At 41.2% G+C, this 20,480-nt stretch overlaps 2 protein-coding genes across 8 annotated transcripts in view; one reads left to right on the forward strand and one right to left on the reverse strand.

Annotated features, from left to right (window-relative positions):
- Window positions 1-10,601, forward strand: part of galnt11 (UDP-N-acetyl-alpha-D-galactosamine:polypeptide N-acetylgalactosaminyltransferase 11 (GalNAc-T11)) — a 36,256-nt gene extending 25,655 nt beyond the window's left edge. Inside the window, exons 8-12 of the mRNA XM_058394222.1 lie at window positions 810-962; window positions 1,667-1,885; window positions 4,871-4,975; window positions 7,036-7,173; window positions 9,315-10,601. Coding sequence (XP_058250205.1) covers window positions 810-962; window positions 1,667-1,885; window positions 4,871-4,975; window positions 7,036-7,173; window positions 9,315-9,446 — 747 coding nt within the window. The 3' untranslated portion in view covers window positions 9,447-10,601. The remainder of the gene's footprint in view (window positions 1-809; window positions 963-1,666; window positions 1,886-4,870; window positions 4,976-7,035; window positions 7,174-9,314) is intronic.
- A 7,393-nt stretch (window positions 10,602-17,994) lies between these two features.
- kmt2ca (lysine (K)-specific methyltransferase 2Ca) overlaps window positions 17,995-20,480 on the reverse strand; it is a 199,228-nt gene continuing 196,742 nt past the window's right edge. For all 7 annotated transcript variants that reach the window (XM_058395324.1, XM_058395335.1, XM_058395317.1 and 4 more), the window contains one exon: window positions 17,995-20,144. In XM_058395324.1, coding sequence (XP_058251307.1) covers window positions 20,052-20,144 — 93 coding nt within the window. In that variant the 3' untranslated portion in view covers window positions 17,995-20,051. The remainder of the gene's footprint in view (window positions 20,145-20,480) is intronic.

Raw genomic sequence — 20,480 nt, forward strand, 5'->3', positions numbered from 1 at the left:
TATACTAGTATACGAGTGTGTGTGAGTGAGTACACTAGTATACGAGTGTGTGTGTGTGTCTGAGTGAGTACACTAGTATACGAGTGTGTGTGTGTGTCTGAGTGAGTGCACTAGTATACGAGTGTGTGTGTGTCTGAGTGAGTACACTAGTATACGAGTGTGTGTGTGTGTCTGAGTGAGTGCACTAGTATACGAGTGTGTGTGTGTCTGAGTGAGTATACTAGTATACGAGTGTGTGTGTGTGTGTCTGAGTGAGTACACTAGTATACGAGTGTGTGTGTGTGTCTGAGTGAGTGCACTAGTATACGAGTGTGTGTGTGTGTGTCTGAGTGAGTACACTAGTATACGAGTGTGTGTTTGTGTCTGAGTGAGTACACTAGTATACGAGTGTGTGTGTCTGAGTGAGTGCACTAGTATACGAGTGTGTGTGTGTGTGTGTGTGTCTGAGTGAGTACACTAGTATACGAGTGTGTGTGTGTGTGTCTGAGTGAGTACACTAGTATACGAGTGTGTGTGTCTGAGTGAGTGCACTAGTATACGAGTGTGTGTGTGTGTGTGTGTCTGAGTGAGTACACTAGTATACGAGTGTGTGTGTGTGTGTGTGTCTGAGTGAGTACACTAGTATACGAGTGTGTGTGTGTGTGTATGGGCGTGCACACGCGCTATAAGCAGATAAAAAGTGCAAGGTTAACAGTAACTCTGTTTTATTCTTCACTTAGTGTGTCTGAATGTCTGTAACCATGGTATACTGTAGTGACCGTACCATATAATATGTATCTTTTGTCCTATCTTTTTTTTTTGTGTGTTAGATCTGGATGTGTGGAGGTCAGCTCCTGATCATGCCCTGCTCGAGAGTGGGCCACATTTTCCGTAAGCGTCGTCCGTACGGCTCACCCGGAGGACAGGACACGATGGCGCGGAATTCGCTGCGTCTGGCCCACGTCTGGATGGACGAGTACAAGGTGAGAGAGAAAGACAGAGGTTCATGTCAGTTAGAGGACAATACGCAGGACATCCTCTTGAAATTCTGTTCAGGTCCGGTCTGGACTGACCACACTGTGTAGTGCTGCTTACGACTTTACTGCATATAGAAATCGATTCGTTTCACCAGGATGATTCCTTCAGGCTGCAGAATTCAGTGAATCACTCATCTGATTCACATGATTCATTTTCACTGAGAGAGAAAGAAGGGGGTGTGTGTGTGTCAGAGGGAGTGTGTGTGTGTCAGTGTGTAGGTAGTTTGTGCACATATCACCTCCATTCACAGTTTTAACACTAACATTGAGTAAGTTCTCTCTCACACTATCTATCTATCTATCTATCTATCTATCTATCTATCTATCTATCTATCTATCCTTGCCTTTATCTGTCCATTCTAATGTCTATCAAAATCTGCCTTCCTGTCTACCAGCCTACCTTCCTATTTACATCCATCCAGCAGTCTGTGATTTATCTTAGACTACAATGATCATCCATTATCAATGTATTTTTCTTTCAGTGCATTTTATTATGATCCCATTAGCGCACTCACATGTAGCACCAGTTAAGCACTGTGTTAGTTGGTTTAATGTTGTGGGATATCGGGTAACTGATTATCCAGGACTCGTGATACTTATTATTGCTGACTTAAAAAAAAAAAAAAAGAACCGTGTGTATGTGTGAACAGGAGCAGTACTTTGCCCTGCGTCCTGAGCTCAGAAGCCATGACTTCGGGGACATCAGTGACCGGCTGGCCTTGCGTGAGCGCCTGCAGTGTCGCACCTTTAAGTGGTATCTCGATCACGTTTACCCAGAAATGCAGCTGTCCTCACCCCAGAATAAAGCACAGCCTCCTGTCTTCTTCAACCGCGGCGTCAAGAGGCCCAAAGTGCTGCAGCGGGGCCGGGTAAGAGACGCACCACTTCCCTCTATAACACACACACACACACGAAATAAAAAAAAAAACAAGAATTCAGCTCTGTCTCTTCTCTCTCTACTTTTGTGAACCAGTTCTCTCCTTTCTTCATGTTTCTATATACACTGATTTATCTAGCTCTTTTAAAATTAAACTCCCCTATATAGCCCCTCCCCTTCCAGTCGTCCCTCCAAAACCACACCCCCTAACGCCCTTGATTGACAGGGTGGTCTAGTTGTCTTGAATAATTATTTTTCTTTTCTCCATTTTACAGAAAGTGAATGAAAAACATTACAAAAATGCTTCAGACTGAAGTTTTCAAGGACATTTCAAGGTCATGTGCACAGCTTTCCTTCTACAATGAAATGCTTTCTTAGTTCTCAGAGAGGAGAATAATGAGCCTTGTATAGAGGGAAAAAGAAAATAAGGAGAAACTCATAACTGGATGCAAAGAAAAAAAGAAGTGATATTTTGCATGTTGACATTTTTGTACAGTTAGATATTTTTAAATAATGGCCTACAGAAATAGAAATAAAGCTTTTTAATGAAGCACTTGTGCACTGAGCTAAAGCAGGGGTCACTGACTGCAGCTTGGAAAAATACTGCAGTAGAGCAAAAAAAAGTCTGAAAAACACTTGGCTTCTGTAGTTTAGCTTCTCATCCTCTGCTGCGGTTTATCCAATCAAAGCATCTCATCACTCGAGCGCTCAGGAAGTAGGGAAAGTTTGGACAGTTTTATTTCCACCCTCTGGTCAGATTAGTGAACTGACAGCATGTGTGGGCTGGACACTTGCATAAAGGTGCTATTGCATGGGCTTCAACTATTACCTGGAGATCTATTCTCTCTGGGTGGGAGGGGCATTCTCTCGTTCTCCTGTCACAGCAACGCTAGCCAATCAGGAGCATCTGTGAGGTCACGTATGTGGAAGAGGGCCGAGAGCTTTCCTCTGAGCGTGTTACTCCACCCTGTGACATGTCTCTGATGAAGATGATGTTCATCTTCACCCTCACACTTCGTTTCAGAGAGAAGAGAAAATGAAGGGAAAATAATTTTTTTAAAAAGTGCTTTAAAATGTTCTACAAAACCTTGCTGTAATATAGATAGCACTGTTAGCTGCTTGTCCATGATTAATTATATGCACGCTGATTTTATTTGAATACCCTAAACATTTAGTCTACGATGTTTGTCTTCCAGTCGAAGCTTATAGCAGTTGAGGTTCAGTTAGCAGAGAGCTCCAGCAGGGGGCAGTGTGGTCCAGTGTCTCGCTGCTCTGTACTGCACGAGCGCTGATTCATGGCTACTGACCTGTATTTTTCCACCGAGTAAATCAGCAGGAGGGAGAGTTGTCAGATTTGGTCTTAATTAAGACATAAAGGCCATTAATCCACCACAATACTTCACTGCTACTTGTAAAGGCTTGTCAGGATAATGAGCACTCGCCACAAACGCTATTGAAAACGTGTTTCGGGCCATTTCGAGGAATTTCAGGCCTCGCCAAATGAATGACCTGAAACAGAGCTTTCAGTTTGTGGGAGTTCTCGCTACAACAAAGTCCTCCTTCTCTCTCTCTCTCTCTCTCTCTCTCTCTCTATCTTTCTTTCTTTCTCTCAAACACACAGCTCCAGAGAGAGATTAATCGTTCACTGGAGAGGTAAAGCCAGTCAGGAACAGTTTAACTGAATCAGTGATCAGCCCCATGAAGGTCTGAAGTTCCTCTCTTTATATTTGCTACATGTCTAAATCATCATACGGACTTCTGAGTGAGGAAGTGATCGAGCTATGCCTCATGTCCTTTTGTCCGTGTTTAAAGATGGCTTCGAATCTTAACCCACGTCCACCGGTCTGTTTGAGACGCTGAATACCTGAACAAAGTCACTGTGGTGATGATAAATCGCCAGTTGTACTCCTGTGCTAGAGCTATGAAGTTGTACTCGTGTGCTAGAGCTATGAAGTTGTACTCGTGTGCTAGAGCTATGAAGTTGTACTCGTGTGCTAGTTTGGTTTCTGGTAATTTGGTAATTTTCTTAAGAGCTATGAAGCTGAAAGCTGGTCCAAAGTATTCATTTAAAAAGGGATTTCTGTTGTTAAACATTAGTGTCCAGTTTTCTGGAAGCTTTAAGGTTGATGGGACAGACATGTCTTCAGTCTGATCTCTGTCCATGTGATTCTATGAGTGTGTGTACATATACACCAATCAGGCATAACATTATGAGCACCTGCCAAAACAGCCCTGACCCGTCCTGCACTGTGTATTCTGACCCCTTTCTATCAGAACCAGCATTAATTTCTTCAGCAGTTTGATCAACAGTAGCTCGTCTGTTGGATCGGATCACACGGGTCAGCCTTCACTCTCCACGTGCATCAATGAGCCTTGGCCGCCCATGACCCTGTCACCGGGTCACCGCTGTTCCTTTCTTGGACCACTTTTGATAGATACTGACCACTGCAGACCGGGAACACCCCACAAGAGCTGCAGTTTTGGAGATGCTCTGATCCAGTGGTCTAGCCATCACAATTTGGCCCTTCATCAAATCCTTACACTTGTCCATTTTTCCTGCTTCTAACATCAACTTTGAGGACAAAATGTTCACTTTCTGCATAATATATCCCACCCACTAACAGGAGATCATCAGTCTTATTCACTTCACCTGGCAGTGTTCATAATGTTATGCCTGTTCGGTGTGTGTGTGTATATATATACATCGATCTAAAGATTTAGAAACCATGAAGATAACTAAAATAAACTTGGAGCTTGGATGTTGGAGATGATTTCTCTCTGGTATCACCCAGTTGAGGATGGGTTTCCTTTGCAGTCTAGTTCCCCTCCAGGTTTCTTCCTTACATCATCTCTCCTTTTCTCCAATACTCATCACATCCTGAGCTTCACGAGTTCGCGCTCTCTGAACAATTCACCGTGTGAATAAATATTTCTGTCTGCTGATTTTTAATTCCCGTTTTGTTTTTATGTGCTTCAGCTGCGTAACCTGCTGGCTGAGAAGTGTCTGGTGGCTCAGGGGCGTCCCAGTCAGAAAGGCGGCACTGTCGTGGTGAGACCCTGCGATTCTCAGGACCCTGAACAGGTACACGTCTGAGGGACGTCATAATCAGCTACTTTTATTTCTTTTCTTTATAGTCTAAAATGAAATCGGTAATGGTCAGCATGCATGTTGGACTTTAGACGTAACACACACACACACCCACCCACACAGGGTGAGGGAGCTTCATTTCCATAAAATATATATAAATTGTAGAGAAAACAATTCCATTTTCTCGTGAGGCTTCCACGCTGCACCCCTCCCCCCGCCTGTAACGCTATTTTTAATTTAAAATTTCGTTCGTCTTTTCCTCCGCTTCCTAAATTGCTTTTCGGAGCCTCTGCTGGTTACACCATCTGGTTTCAGACTCCATTTTCTGGAGGTTTTAAAAAGCCGAGTGAGTCACGCAGCAGCTGCACCGAGACAACACACATGCCACAGCGTGCTCTCTCTCTCCATCTCCATCTCCCTCTCTCTATGTATCTCTTTCTTGCTCTCCCTCTCTCCACTTTTTCCATTTATTTCTGCATCTGTCTCTTATTTCATACTTTTTTTTAATCAAAAATTATTGAAAGATTTTGCTATTCTGTTACATGTTCTTATTGTCTCTCTCTCTGTCTCTGTGCATTTGTCTGTCTCCCCCACTCTCTCTCTCTCCCTCTCCCCCCGTGTCTGTCTCTCCCCCCCCCCGTGTCCGTCTCTCTCTCTGTCTCCCCCCCCTCTCCTTCTCTGTCTTTTCTTCATAACCTTCCTCTCTGTGAAACATCTTCATTACATGTGCCACACAATTAAACATGTTTTGTTTATTTATTTATTTATTTAATCATGCTTAATTAGTGTAATAAGTGTGATGTTGATCTCAGTCTCAGTTAGACAAGTGATTAAGGTTAGATCTCTGGTGCACTACATCAGCAGCTCCTCCTTTATTTGTTTTACAGTGAATCTGGTTATGTACATGACTCTCTCTCTCTCTCTCTCTCTCTCTCTCTCTCTCTCTCTCTCTCTGTAACAGTAGCTGTACTTCAGACCATGAAGTGTCAAATAGTCTTTGGTTTAGCATTTAAAATTTTTACTACTGAGTACAAAATGCAGGTTTTAATTCAATTTATTTCTTAAATGATGCATGCGTTATGGTAATTCTATTTATTTTTCCATAGCACTTAGTGTCTTGGCTTAGTGTGTGTTATACACCGAACAGGCATAACAATATGAGCACTGAGAGGTGAAGTGAATAAGACTGAGTGAGTATATAAAACTCCTCATCATGGCACCTGTTAGTGGGTGGGATATATTAGGCAGCAAGTTGATGTGTTAGAAGCAGGAAAAATGGACAAGCGTAAGGATTTGAGCGAGTTTGATGAAGGACCAAATTGTGATGGCTAGACCACTGGATCAGAGCATCTCCAAAACTGCAGCTCTTGTGGGGTGTTCCCGGTCTGCAGTGGTCACTATCTATCAAAAGTGGTCCAAGGAAGGAACAGTGGTGAACCGGCGACAGGGTCATGGACGTCCAAGGCTCATTGATGCACGTGGGGAGTGAAGGCCGGCCCGTGTGATCCGATCCAACAGACGAGCTACTGTTGATCAAACTGCTGAAGAAGTTAATGCTGGTTCTGATAGAAAGGGGTCAGAATACACAGTGCAGGACGGGTCAGTGCTGTTCTGGCGGCAAAAGAGGGAACAACACAATTTTAGACAGGTGGTCATAATGTTATGCCTGGTCAGTGTATATTTTGTGTACTAAATCTTCACTTCATTAATGTGACTATGAAGGAGTCTGATTCTTATTCAGAGACACAGACAAGTCACGTGACCAGACTTAATAAAAATAATTAATAAGCTTTAATCTCTTACATGTGGGGTGAAAAATCCACATACTTTTGAGAAATGTCTTTAAGAGAAAGAGTGCAGCTTTGTTCAAAAAAACAAAATAGAAATCCATGGAATCTATTAAAGCAGGTTTCTGTTGCTATTTTAAAACCTTAATCCATAGACATGACGGAAAAAACATGCAGTAGTGCGAGAGGAAAAATTCCGTCCTTGATATGAAAATGAGCACAAAATAATGTTAATGGCTAAATGTGAACGTGTGTGTGGACATACAGGAGTGGACGTATGATGAGGAGCACGAGCTGATCCTGGCCGGCTTGCTGTGTCTGGACATGTCGGAGATCCGCTCGGCCGATCCTCCTCGCCTCATGAAGTGTCACGGCTCGGGCGGCTCTCAGCAGTGGAGTCTCGGGGTGAGGCTTCCTCGCTTCCCTTCCTCTCCGTTTCCTTCATCGGAGACGTTCTGATCTCGTGTTTCAGGACTCCATGAAGTGTTAAATTAATCCTGAATTATTTACATCTGCAGCATATTAGTTCACTCGTTTTTGTTGATTAAAAAAAGGACGGAGTCTCCAGTGTCAGCGTGTCGTAGTACAGAGTAACTCCTGTCCTGAAGACGTCTAAAACCTCAGCTCACGGCTCTCCCTCTGTTACTCAGCTCCGTTGTTACTCAGCTCGGTTTCTTTTTTTTTTTTTAAAAAAAAAAAAGGGATCTGGTCAGGGAGTGGCCGTTTACAGCGGCTATAATGTAACTGAAAACGGCCACAAACTACACTGGTAACTATAAACAGATAGATAAAATTATTCTTAATTAGTAAAAATATCAACTACAGTAGAAGAGGAATAAACCTCTGTGCTGTTACAGGAAAACAATCAGCTACAGTGTGGTTAAAGTGATTCCTCCAACTGTTGTGGATTATTTTTCTATAACAGCATGACCTGCTGTGTGTGTGTGTGTGTGTGTGTGTGTGTGTGTGTGTGTGTGTGTGTGTGTGGGGTCCCAGCTATTGACAGAAACAAGTCAGTTAATTCTTCTGATCCACAAATCACCACTTTATAATCTAAATCCTGTTGTGTCTCTTGTTTATTTTTACACGACATCGTGTCCTGTTTTAAAAGCGCGGCGATGAAACTCCCTAATTAAGTGTAAAGCTCAGTAAAGCGTTATAACCGGCGCCGCTTCAGTAATCGCTGACGCGCGGTAAGCACCTTCATGAACACTGCTCTCGCTTCATCAAGCTAATTAGCGTGACTATAATAAACTGTTTGTCCAATATAGAAACTTTATATTTACACACACACGTCATGATGAAGCACAGAAATGACCACGAAGTGAATCAACTCTCTGATTCTCCTCCATCTCATCATCCCTTCATCCACCGCTGTATTTATCAGTCACAGAATTACGCTAACGTCTGTGTTTTTATTAATTAAAGTACAAGGTCATGCTTTTTATCTGTTTTTAGTTACATTTAATGTGGAGTAACATCAATGACTCGAGTGATCACTTATGCTACAGCAGCTAGAAACAATCCTTTCCTCTCCTTCTCTTGAATTTGTAGCTTGTTACAGAGACATGGCTTTTCCACAAAGTTTTAAAGACTGCTACAAAGCGCTGAAACTGAAGACTCCTTCTATAAAAGCTTAATAAATATTTAGATGTAAATAAACTTGTTGAACTGAAACCTGAAATGCTTTAAAAGTTTTAATCGACGCTTTAATGCCAAAGATTTGTGCTTGTGTTCGAAATAATCCTATGAAGCAAATTTAATCAATTAAAACAGCCTGATTTTGAGAGTACAGTGGAACCTCAACCTATGAATTTAATTGGTTCTGGAGGAAAGATCTTAAGGTGAGGATGTGTATTGAAACGAATTTTTCTATAAGAAATAATGTAAATGCAGATAATCCGTTCCAGCTCCCAAAAATATGACCGATATTCCCAATACTCAGCGTATGTAAACTGTACGGCTGCTTACAAAGAACTGACCCAAGCCAAGCATTCCATGTCAAGGCTCCTCACAGGAAGTCGTGCCACCAAGCTTGGGCTAAAAATAGAACAGACCGCCCACACCACCGATCTGTCAACAAAAAAACACCCGAAAAATCACCTAGCTTTTGAACGCATGCTGAAGGAAACGTTGGTATCGTGGGGTGACTCTTTCCAAACAGCTTTCACTGACAAAAAAAAATCGTAAACTGGCTTCGCTTGGCTTTCCACTGACGCTAACAAGTTTTGAACGGCTTCCGGACGTACACGCAACTTAGCCAGCGTTCTTTTCATATGCTGAAAATGCTTCGTATGCCGATGCAAATTTCTTGCAAAAAGGTGAAAATTCCCAAGTTCGTAAGTTCCACTGTATGTGATTGAAATAACCCCCCCCTGTTTAAAACGCCCCCTGTACAAAGTGATGTCACACTTCTCCTCTCGCACCTTTACGTCATTTAGTGAAACAATTCTTTTGTTCCAGGTTACAGTTTAAAGAATATAAATATGAAGAGATGTGTAAATGAAATAAACCTTAACCGTCTCCTCTCTTACCTCACTCTGCAGAAGAACAGTCGTCTGTACCAGGTGTCAGTGGGTCAGTGTCTGGCCGTCCTCGACCCACTCAGCCATAAGGGCTACGTTGCCATGGCGATCTGCGACGGCTCCGAGGGCCAGCAGTGGCAGCTAGAGGGATGATGAAGCTTTGCTCTGAACACACACACACGCACTCGCCCCCTGCAGCCTGTGGGGTGAACCAACAGTTGATAATTGGCAGAAAAACTGACCAATAACGCAGCACATATTCATTACGGCTGACGGAGCGAGATTCAGCTGATCCAGTGAAGTGCATCTCTCTCTCTCTCTCTCTCTCTGTATTCCTCAACGTCAATGGAAGCTCTTTTTTTAATTTATAATTTTAAGCGGCTTGATGAATCTTAACCTGTTTGCACAGTGATTTTTTTTTTTGCAGAGACAATTCAGCAACCTAAGCGTAGATGTTCTCGTGGATCGACTCGCAGTACTGATCTGTCCGACTTTTACATTTCTGTAACTTTTGATAATAATTTTGAATCCTATAGCGCGGGACGTTTCGCTTCGTTTTCTTTAAAGGAAAAGTCGGAGGTGTGACGGCGGCGTTAAACACCCGGGCTACGTTTCATTTGACTTTTTATCTTTATTCTTTAGGTCATGATGTCATTTGTGCTTATATAAATTAATAGGTCAGGCTAGGCTTGTGCGATATTGATTTTTATTATTATTATTTTTCTTCTTCCTGCTCATAATTTACATTAAAATGGTATTTAAGCCCTTATTCTTGTAAACCGCTGTAAGATCACATTAGATTAGATTTTATTTCAGGTTAATAAACTAAACAGTCTCTATTATGACAGCATGCAGGTGTGTGATGGAGGAAGTGGGCGGGGCTTCCAGGTGATGTTCGATACAGATGTGATCTGCTTTAATGTGGAGGTAAATGTCGTGAGGTCTGGTAATATAACAGTATTAATATAATCAGCATGAATTTTGGGAATGGTTATATCGCACAAGCCTACAGCATGTAGGAATGACCGCAGTGAAGTCTGAAGTGCGTCAGGACTGAGGAGAAGTCCATGTCTGATTTCTTTTCATTGTGGCTCAAACCAACCAGGTTCATTAGAAATATCACACGAGGCTCTTCATAAACTCTAAACATCCATGTCCAGTCCTGAGCACAACTCCTAGTAGTTGAAGTTAAGGTCAGTTTTATTTGTGTTTTCATTTTTTCTTATGCTGTGAAAGTAAGCGGTTTGATTAATGAAGTGCTGTTTTCATATCCTCTGTTCTGTTATCAATAAAGGAACATCGGAAATATTTGTTTTAGAAGCTTTTCGTCGTTAACATTGAGATGGGAGATATGATGGAGATACATCATTAAAAAATAAATAAATAAATAAAAATACATAAGTATTATGATATGCAACACTGTAGGACTGCGTAAGAAACATCTTTATTAACGTCAAAATAAAACTGAAATGTGATCAATTTATATCCTGAATTTCTATATTTCTGTAAAGATGTCCTTTGTTATAAAAGTCCTGTATGAATAAAATTGAATTGGATTAAAATGAGCATTTTTATGAACAGATTTAACACTGAAAAAAACAAAGTCTGTAAAGAAAAATTCTAATTAAAGGATTAAACACAAAATTTCAACCTCAGCTCAGCGGCTATTTAATAAAAATAATTTTTAAAGAATTATAAAATCTATCAGATCTCAGAAAAGTGTAGTGTGACAATATATCATGATATGAATATGATATTTTTTCTCCAGCTCTACATCACCACAAGTTAATAAGTGAGAGATCAACAGGTGGTCATGTCACCTTCAGCCTCCAGGGGGCAGCAGTGTGATAACCCTCTGTTCCCTGATGTTTTTATTCCGTGTTTTCTGTGGCTTTTGAGGACAAAACTCACGTCATAAAAGAACCGCAAGTGCTGCTACGTCTAAAATCTACCAACTGGACACTACGAAACACAGGACGGCTAGAAACATGCTAAGGGACAAAAGGAATCTCCTTATTCCCGCGAGCTCAGAGTGAAGAGCGATCTAAGATCTCGTACAGTGTGATGTGAAATAAAAGCCTGCACCTTTAGTTCAGGAGAAGTGCAGTGGGTCCACCATGGACATGTTCCTCTATTAGAGTAACTACTCCATGTGCACCTCACTCTTCATCTAATTACTGAGTACTACAAGAAAAAAAGGATCTCCTGACTATCTGGCAGATCATCTCCTCCTGCGACGCTGTACCAGCAGTAATTACTCCTCAGAGGAAATTTCCGTCATGGTCCGAAATCCCTGTATCTACATGTCTTGTAAGCGATCCTGCAGGGAGAAGCGTTCGGCTGAGGAAGCTGTCAATATTTGTCCACACCATCTGGTCTGCACTGACGCACGTGCCAGGTTCTGGCGTCCTTTTAGTGGAGTAACTGAACGCTACAATAGTGTAGTGAGGCTGAGGAAACATCTCCGCTTCAGAGTAAGCTAGTTAACATGGACGTGAAAGACTTTTTATACACTGCATGTCCAGTTTAAACACCACCACACGTAGAGATAGAGAGCAGACAGAGACAGATATACACACAGAGAGAGAGTGAGAGAGGAGAGAGACAGAAAAGCAGACAGACAGATATAGAGATGGGGAGAGTGAGATGGAGACAGACAGGCAAACAGTTGGACAGACATTCAGAGATACAGAAAGAGAGCGACGGAGGAGAGAAAGAGAGACAGAGATAAAGATGGGGAGAGAGAGAGACAGACAGAAAGACAAACAGATGAAAGTAAAAGTAGTGTCGGTTCTCTAGAGGCTTCGGCTGTCAGTGAGGTCACATGGTACAAGATCTCTATGATGATTGGTCAGAGAAACCTTCAAGTGAATTCTAAATCTTAAATCCTCTTGTTTTACGTTTAACTTTATATGCTATTTAACACACTGACACCATATGGACCCTGGTCTTTTTATTACAAGCCTAAATTGCGAGAGAATTTCTATTATTTGGGGTGAAAAATGTGACTTTCTCTGATCGTCATCATATTCTCATTGTGTTCCGAAACTCAGGACAGAAGCATTTTATTCACCCATGAAACGTTTACATCAGTGTGACCAATGCCTGCATATTCAACTTGACCATCAGATCTTTGTGGCACGAAAGAATATCCACCAGTAACTGCAGACAACTGGGACTTTGGAGAAAACTGGGACTCTGAGATGAGCTTGAAGAACTAGAATGTTGTTGAAGGTAAAGGAAAGGCCCTGTCTTGGGGTTCCACACGGTTCTGTTCTGGGCCCAATGCTCTCTTCTCTGTATGCTCTACTTCTAGGTACAATTACTCAGAAACATGGCATTATAGTGACACCTCCATCAAAAATAAGTCCAGGACTAGCTGGAGTCCAGATTAAAAAGCGAGACTGAGACCCAATGGAGTTGGGGTTGTGGAAGCTCTGGGATTGAACCATTATTTTGGACTTCTACATGCACTGAGGTGTGAATTTACAGCTGCTCCAAGCGGGAAAAAAACACAGTGGCTAGTAGCTACTGTGACAAAAATCAGCAGGTATTCTCTGAGCAGAAGGAGACACACCTGAACAACAGATTAGAAAGAGAGAGATGAGCCAGGGAAAAAAGTACATGAAATAATTACTAGCCCAAAGAACACAAGACAAATGTGACACATTATTTACCAGAAGAGAGAGAATGAAAGAGAGACAGACAGATGGGGAGAGAGAGAGGGAGAGAGAGAGACAGAGACAGAAAAAGAGATGAGGAAGAGAGAAACAGAGCGAGAGACAGAAAAACAGATGAGGGAGAGAGAGAGAAAGAGAGAGAGAGAGACAGACAGACAGACAGACAGACAGAACTACAGATAGATGGAAGAGAGAGGGGGGTTAGAAAGATAGACAGACAGGGATACAGATAGATGGGAGGGAGAGAGACAGACAGACAGACACAGACAGGGGAGAGAAAACAGACAGACAGACAGAAATACAGACAGATGGGGAGAGACAGACAAAATGACAGACATAAGGGAAAGAGAAAAAGACAGACAGACAGGGATACAGATAGAAGGGGGAAAGGGGGGGCAGACAGACAGGGGAAAGAGAAAAAGACACAGACAAGGGAGAGAAAAAGATAGACAGACAGACAGATAGATGGGGGAGAGAAAGAGAGAGAGACAAAGTCAGACAGATGAAAGTGAAAGCAGTGTTGATTCTCTAGACACTTCGGCTGTTAGTGAGGTCACATGATACAAGATCTCCATGATGACTGGTCACAAAAACCTTCAAGTGATTTCTGAATCTTCTTGTTTTACATGTAACTTTATATAATATTCAACACACTGACACTATATGGACCCTGGTCTTTTTTATTATAAGCATAAAGTTGTGGAAGTGTGTGTGTGTGTGTGTGTGTGTGTGAGAATGGGTGTTTATTTTTGAAGCCAGATTCTCGACTCTTGAAACTTTGTCACAGCGTGTCTCTATGCAACTGTTACATCATGCCTTTCCATATCCAGTAACTAACCCACACCTGGGAGCGGTGATGAGACAGGTAGCACTGCCTACACCTGCCTGACATCCAGTACCATCATCACAACACCAGGAACACGCAACAAGTTCCTTCATACACACACACACACACACACAAAGCTTTGAACAACACTGACACGGCAGCCTTGATCAAATAACAGCAAAGCCAGTTGGGTCACTGAGGCGACTGATGGGATTTCCGTCCAGCACAGTCATTAATCATGGGCTTAAATCCCAGTCTCTGGGCTCTGATGGACTCAGTGGAGAGCATAACCAGTCCATTTAATCTTTCCTGAGACATGCCACTCCTGGGACAGCACTAAATCCAACAATAACCAACAACAGCCTGTGATTTTTGTTCATACGGTATACTGCCAAAAGTTTTGGGACGCCCCTCCAAATCATTGAATTCAGGTGTTGTTTTTCAGGGGTTGGGCTCGGCCCCTTAGTTCCAGTGAAAGGAACTCAATGTTTCAGCATACTAAGACAATTTCATCCTCCCAACTCTGTGGGAACAGTTTGGGGATGACCCCTTCCTGTTCCAACATGACTGCACACCAGTACACAAAGCAAGGTCCATAAAGACATGGATGAGCAAGTTTGGTGTGGAGGAACTTGACCGGCCTGCACAGAGTCCTGACCTCAACCCCATAGAACACCTTTGAGATGAATGTGGAGACTGTGAGCCAGGCCAAAACTGGGATGTCTGCCTTTCCATGCACATGAATGTAATATGGAGTTGTCCCGCCCTTTACAGCTATAACAGCTTCAACTCTTCTGGGAAGGATTTCCACAAGGTTTAGGAGTGTGTTTATGGACATTTTTGACCGTTCCTCTAAAAGCACATTTGTGAGGTCAGGCACTGATGTTGGACGAGAAGGTCTGGGTCACAGTCTCCACTCTAATTCATCCCAAAGGTGTTCTGTGGGGTTGAGGTCAGGACTCTGCAGGTCAGTCAAGTTCCTCCACACCAAACTCACTCATCCATGTCTTTATGGAGCTTGCTTTGGTCACTGGTGTTGGTATGAAGATACCAAAATGTCTTGGTATGAAGCTGAAGCATTAAGAGTTCCTTTCACTGGAACTAAGGGGCCGATCCCCTGAAACACAACACTTGAATCCAACGATTTGGAGGGGTGTCCCAAAACTTTTGGCACTATAGTGTAGCTTCATGTAATGTTCTAAACAATCCTCCATCATCAGCTTCTCTTGTTTTCTTTCTGGAAGAAGGTACAGTTACAGACTCCATCCTTAAATGTTAAATAAACGTTTCCTTACAGAAATCAACCATTTGACAATCAGTTTATAAGAATTTTATCCGCCATCCAGAGTGTAAGTTCACAGTTAGCTGTTACCATAGTAACGCCAATCTTGCTCTGAGAGACGGCGCGTGCAGCCTTTTACTCGCCGTTTGTATAGTCGTTTTATATTTAATTCAAAACTTTGAACATTTGTTGCCTTTCACTATAAACAGGTTATTTAGTTTTGGGGTTATTTATAACTTATAATTTCACTCACAATCCGTCCAGCCGTTTTTCTCCTCTTTTGACGCTCTAGACGTTTTAAGTGTGCGCGTGAGGTCACGTGGTACAATATCTCTCTGATGATTTGGTCACAGGAATCTTGAAGCGAATCCTGAATCTTTTCACTGAGTCAGATTTGACTAAACTAGGCCATAAGAGTCGATTCTTTCGGCTCCCAAACGGATCGTCTTCGTTAGTTCGGTTTAAAACCGGATAAAGTTTGCGATATTTTTAACCAGCGATTGTTTTTAATGAAATTAAACATTTAATTATTTAAGCGACTTTATTTTTTAAAGAATTTGGGCACACTTACATAACTACTGAATCAGCATGGCAGTGCACGCGCATCATTGAATCGTTAATGAAACTGATTCATTTTCATGTTACAGAAGGAATTTTATACTTTCCACACAGTGTCAGTCATGTTTAAATCCTTTATCCCCTGTACTTGACATGCAGTCCATTATCACATGGGTCAACTGTAGGACCATTCAGAAAACAATGTAAACGTTTATGTACACCGATCAGCCATAACATTATGACCACCTGCCCCTTGAGGCATGGACTCCTCTAGATCCCTGAAGGTGTGCTGTGGTATCTGCCACCAAGATGTTAGCAGCAGATCATTTAAGTCCTGTTAGTTGCAAGGTGGGGCTTCCATGGATTGGACATCCCAGAGGCTTAGGTAGGTGGTATGTGTCAAAGTATCGTCCACATGGAGGCAGGACCCAAGGTTTCCCGGCAGAACACTGACCACAGCATGACACTGCCTCCGCCAGCTCACCTTCCTCCCATAGAGCATCCTGGTGCCATGTGTTCCTCAGATAAGAGACGCACATGCACCCGGCCATCCACGTGATGTAAAAGAAAACGTGATTCATCAGACCAGGCCACCATCTTCCATTGCTCTGTTGTCCAGTTCTGATGTTCACATGCCCGTTGTTGGCACTTTCGGTGGTGCACAGGGGTCAGCATGGTCACTGTGGCTGGTCTGCGGCTATGCGGCTCCATACGCAACAAACTGTGATGCACTGTGTATTCTGAGCTGCAGTTTTGGAGATGCTCTGATCCAGTGGTCTAGCCATCACAATTTGGCCCTTCATCAAACTCAGAGCTCTCATCCTTACGCTTGTCCATTTTTCCTGCTTCTAACATCAACTTTGAGGACAAAATGTTCACTTGCTGCCTAATATATCCCACCTTCTCTTAGCATGCTGTGAACTAATCCCTTTATAGAAACTGGTGTTTACCAGAAGAGAAAAAGGAGCAGGAGACCCTGGTGCACTGAAAAACAAAGAAATTTGAACAGTAGTGTACAACTACATGAAGTGTACCTCAGTACCAGGGGTGTAACCATCAGATTTGGATCAACACATGGCTTTAAAACGGTCCAGTGATCTCTCAAAACTTAAAGTTCTGGGTTACGGATCAGAAGGTTGAAGGTGGAAGCCCCAGCACTGCCAGACTGCCACTGCTGGGCTCTAAAGCAAGGCGCTTAAACCCTCTCAGCTCCAGGGTGCTGTATCATGGCTGACCCTGTGCTCTGACCCCAACTTACAAAATATGTCTCTGGAATTGTTTTACAAGACAGTGGTGAGACTGGCCATGCTGTATGGTTTGGAGGCAGTCACTGAGGAAGAGACAGGAGGTAGCTGGAGGTAGCAGAGGGACGGCTCATGTTGGACGTTTGGGGGACAAAGTTAGAGAGGCCAGATTAAGATGGTTTGGACATGTCCAGAGGAGGGAGAGTGAGTATATCGGTAGGAGAATGTTGGAGATGGAGCTGCCAGGCAGGAGGAAAAGAGGAAGGCCAAAGAGGAGGTATATGGATGTAATAGATGAGGATATGAAGCTAGTGGATAGATGATTCGCTGTGGAGACCCCTGAAGGGAAAAGCCCAAAAGAGGAGGAGGAGGAAGAGGAGGAGAAGAAGGAGAAGTCGTCGTCTCTGCAGCTTTACAGAAGTATAGAAGCAGAGAAAGGAGAAAATATATATAAAGTTTAAAAAGTTACTGTTTCATCCCTAATGAGAAGCCTGAGGCGTTGGTGGAGAGGAAAATCTCCCCGAGATGATTTGAGGGAGAAACCTTGAGAGGAACCAGACTCAGAAGGGAACCTCATCCTCATTTAGATTACACTGGACAGTAAATAATGGAACTGTAACTAATTAATGTCCTTACTACAACAGCAACCAAGAGCTTATGGGGAAATATTAGGTCAGTGTAGTTTCTGAGGTCACTATAGACACAAATTCCTTGCGGTCAGATGTAAAGGTGTGAGGGTCTGTGTGTCTCTCTCTCTCTCTCTCTCTCTCTCTCTCTCTCTCTCTCTCTCATGATGAATGACGACGAGCCTGAAGTAAAGATATAAAATATTTATTTCTTGTAAATATTCCTAAATCTGATTTCCACAAACTCCAAAAAAAAAAACAAAAAAAAAAACAAAAACCCATTACACTTTTTTATACTTCAAAAAAAAAAAAAAAAAAAAAGGCTTCATTTTTGACATGACTACTGTACAGGACCGAGGAAATGACAAATACTGTTAATAATAATAATAATAATAATAATAATGTCTGAATATTGTACAAGAGTGGGGGGAAAAATATCCAAGAAACAAATTTCATTACAACCAAAGTCATTGAGAAATTATGTACAATTTGATTCATTCGAAAGTTGTTGTTTTTTTTTGTTTTCCTTTTAAAAAATACATCATGCTGTTTTATATTACAAGCTCCGGGAATTACACTAACAAAAAAAAACAAAAAAACTAAGTCCCACACATTGTTTAGTTTGTGCACACATCAAAAAAAATAAAATAAAAATAAAAATAAAATATCTTCATTTCAAACCGGTAAAGCCAAGTGCTAGGACCAGGTTTTAAATTCTTTATTAAGCTCAAAAAAAAGAAAAGAAAAGGAAAAGCAAAAATAGAAATCTCATACCATGATTTTCAACTAGTCCGACTCTAAACAGCATTTTTCTTAAAATTCTGTAAACAACCCAAAGAAAAAAAGAAAAAAAAAGAAAGAAAAAGCATTACTTTACAATTCTTAAGGTCAAAAAGAAAAAACCTGTGAAAGGCATTGAGATTTCTCTCCGAAGCTCTGAAGGAAAACGCTCACTGAAGGAAAAGGAAACGAGTGACGAGGCTCACACCGGCAAAAACCTCGAGCTCCTCGAGTCGGAAAACAGATTCACATCGCAGTTCGCTCGCTGACCGACAGAGACGACGATCCGAGCGGAAACATGATCGCCAAAAAGTAACAAGAAAAAATTAAGGTACAGGATTCTTCAAGTGGTCAGAATTTTTCGACAATATTCACTCTACATTCTAAATACAACAAAAATACTCTGAATTCATTTTCAATCTCTTTTTCTTTTCCCTCTTTTTTTTTTTTTTTTTTTTTTTACAGATTCTGTACAAATTTATTTATTTTTATTTATTTTTTATTTTTTACAACACATAGACTCGAAAATCAAGATCAAAATCAAATCCGTAAATCTTTAAATACTCTTAATTATTTTTTTTTTAATATTTTTTTTTCTCTTTTTTTTTTTAGTTCATTTTTCAAAAATGAGAAGCAAAAAAAAAATAATAATAATAATAAAAAAAAAAATAATCCCAAACATATCTCTTAAAATGAAGTTAAGGTAGCATTTGGTCGAATTTCTAAATCAAATCATAATTTTTTTTTACAATTTTTTTTGTCAATTCTTTAGCCGGATATTTACACGTTTATTTTATAACGTAACATCCGCTTCAAGCCTTTTATAAGCCTTTTTTTTTTTTTTTTTTTTTTTGCCAAGCAGCTTCTTTCCTTCTTCTTTCTTACTCTTTTATTTTTGTCGACATTCTTTAAAAAATAGCTTCGATTCATAATAAATACAAAAAAGTCGCCTCTTATTTTACACAAAACAAAAACAAAAAGGAAAAAAAAAATAATAAACTGACTCATGGAATCAAGTATTTTATTAAACCGTATTTTTTTTTTTTTTCTGTTGTTGTTTTTAGTGCAAGTTAATAAATCCCTTAGCTTTATCCCTAAGGAAGTCTTCTCAGTACATTCCTTGTTCAGTGGTGTCTACATTTCTGTATTTATATCACTCTCTCTCTCTATATATATATATGTATAGATTTATTCATTTATTTTATTTTAAATCCAGAGGACCCGCCTCTTTATAATCTGAATAAGGCTGTGTCCAGCACGATCGCTTCCTGGTCAGCTGGTGACACGCGTATCTCACCGAGTCTCCTTGAAGCTTTAATCCACGTCCAAGTAAAGTACAAACCATGTGAGCTTCTTTCTGCAGATGGACCTGTGTGTGTGTGTGTGTGTGTGTGGGTGTGGGTGTGTGTGTGTGGGTGTGTGTGTGTGGGTGTGTGGGTGAGTGCGTGTGTGTAGACTGGTTTTCACCCTGTCCGCATTCCTGCCCCCCCCCTTCCCTCACCTGGCCATTTATTTATTTATTTATTTATTTTATTTTATTTTTTTTTCTCCATTAACCCTTACAGTTCTGCGGTCTTATGATCTGCCCTGATAAGTTATCAAAAAAAAACAAAACAAAAACAACACCACAACACTTCCTGTTTAGAAACGGGCCTAGAAAAGGAAAGAAAAGGAAAAACTAAAAAAAAAAAAAAAAAAAAAAAAAAATCACAAGGAATGCATATGTGTGGAGTTTTCGAACATTCCGCCCGTCCGCTCCGATTCAGTTCATCCACTTCCTGCAGTTTACTGCGCCACAGTGACAAGGGATCTTATGCTGGTCATCTTCAAGGTCGAATTTGTAGTCGTAGCACAACTGGGGGGGGGGGGAGACAGAAGTTAAAAAAAAAGAAAAAGAAAAAAAAGTAAAGCATTCGTTTCCGTAGCGGGTTCAATTATTTAACATTTTTTTTTTAGAATTCATTTTCGTTTTTTTGTTCCACTAGGGAGACTTTGAGGATTGAAAATTCCTCCAAAATAATTAAACGCAATTAGAACCAATGTTGGAATTAAACACAGATTTCTATTGATTTTTCCCCCTTTGCGACTGTACAGAAAATTCGTTTTTCATCTTCAGTATACAGGATGGTCAGTGCATGGGGTTGTAGAAAAGTCCTAACGTCCACCTCACAGCATCTTTTCTTTCCCTGAA

Source organism: Hemibagrus wyckioides, linkage group LG01 (genome assembly GCF_019097595.1).
Source record: "Hemibagrus wyckioides isolate EC202008001 linkage group LG01, SWU_Hwy_1.0, whole genome shotgun sequence".
Lineage (NCBI taxonomy): Eukaryota > Metazoa > Chordata > Actinopteri > Siluriformes > Bagridae > Hemibagrus > Hemibagrus wyckioides.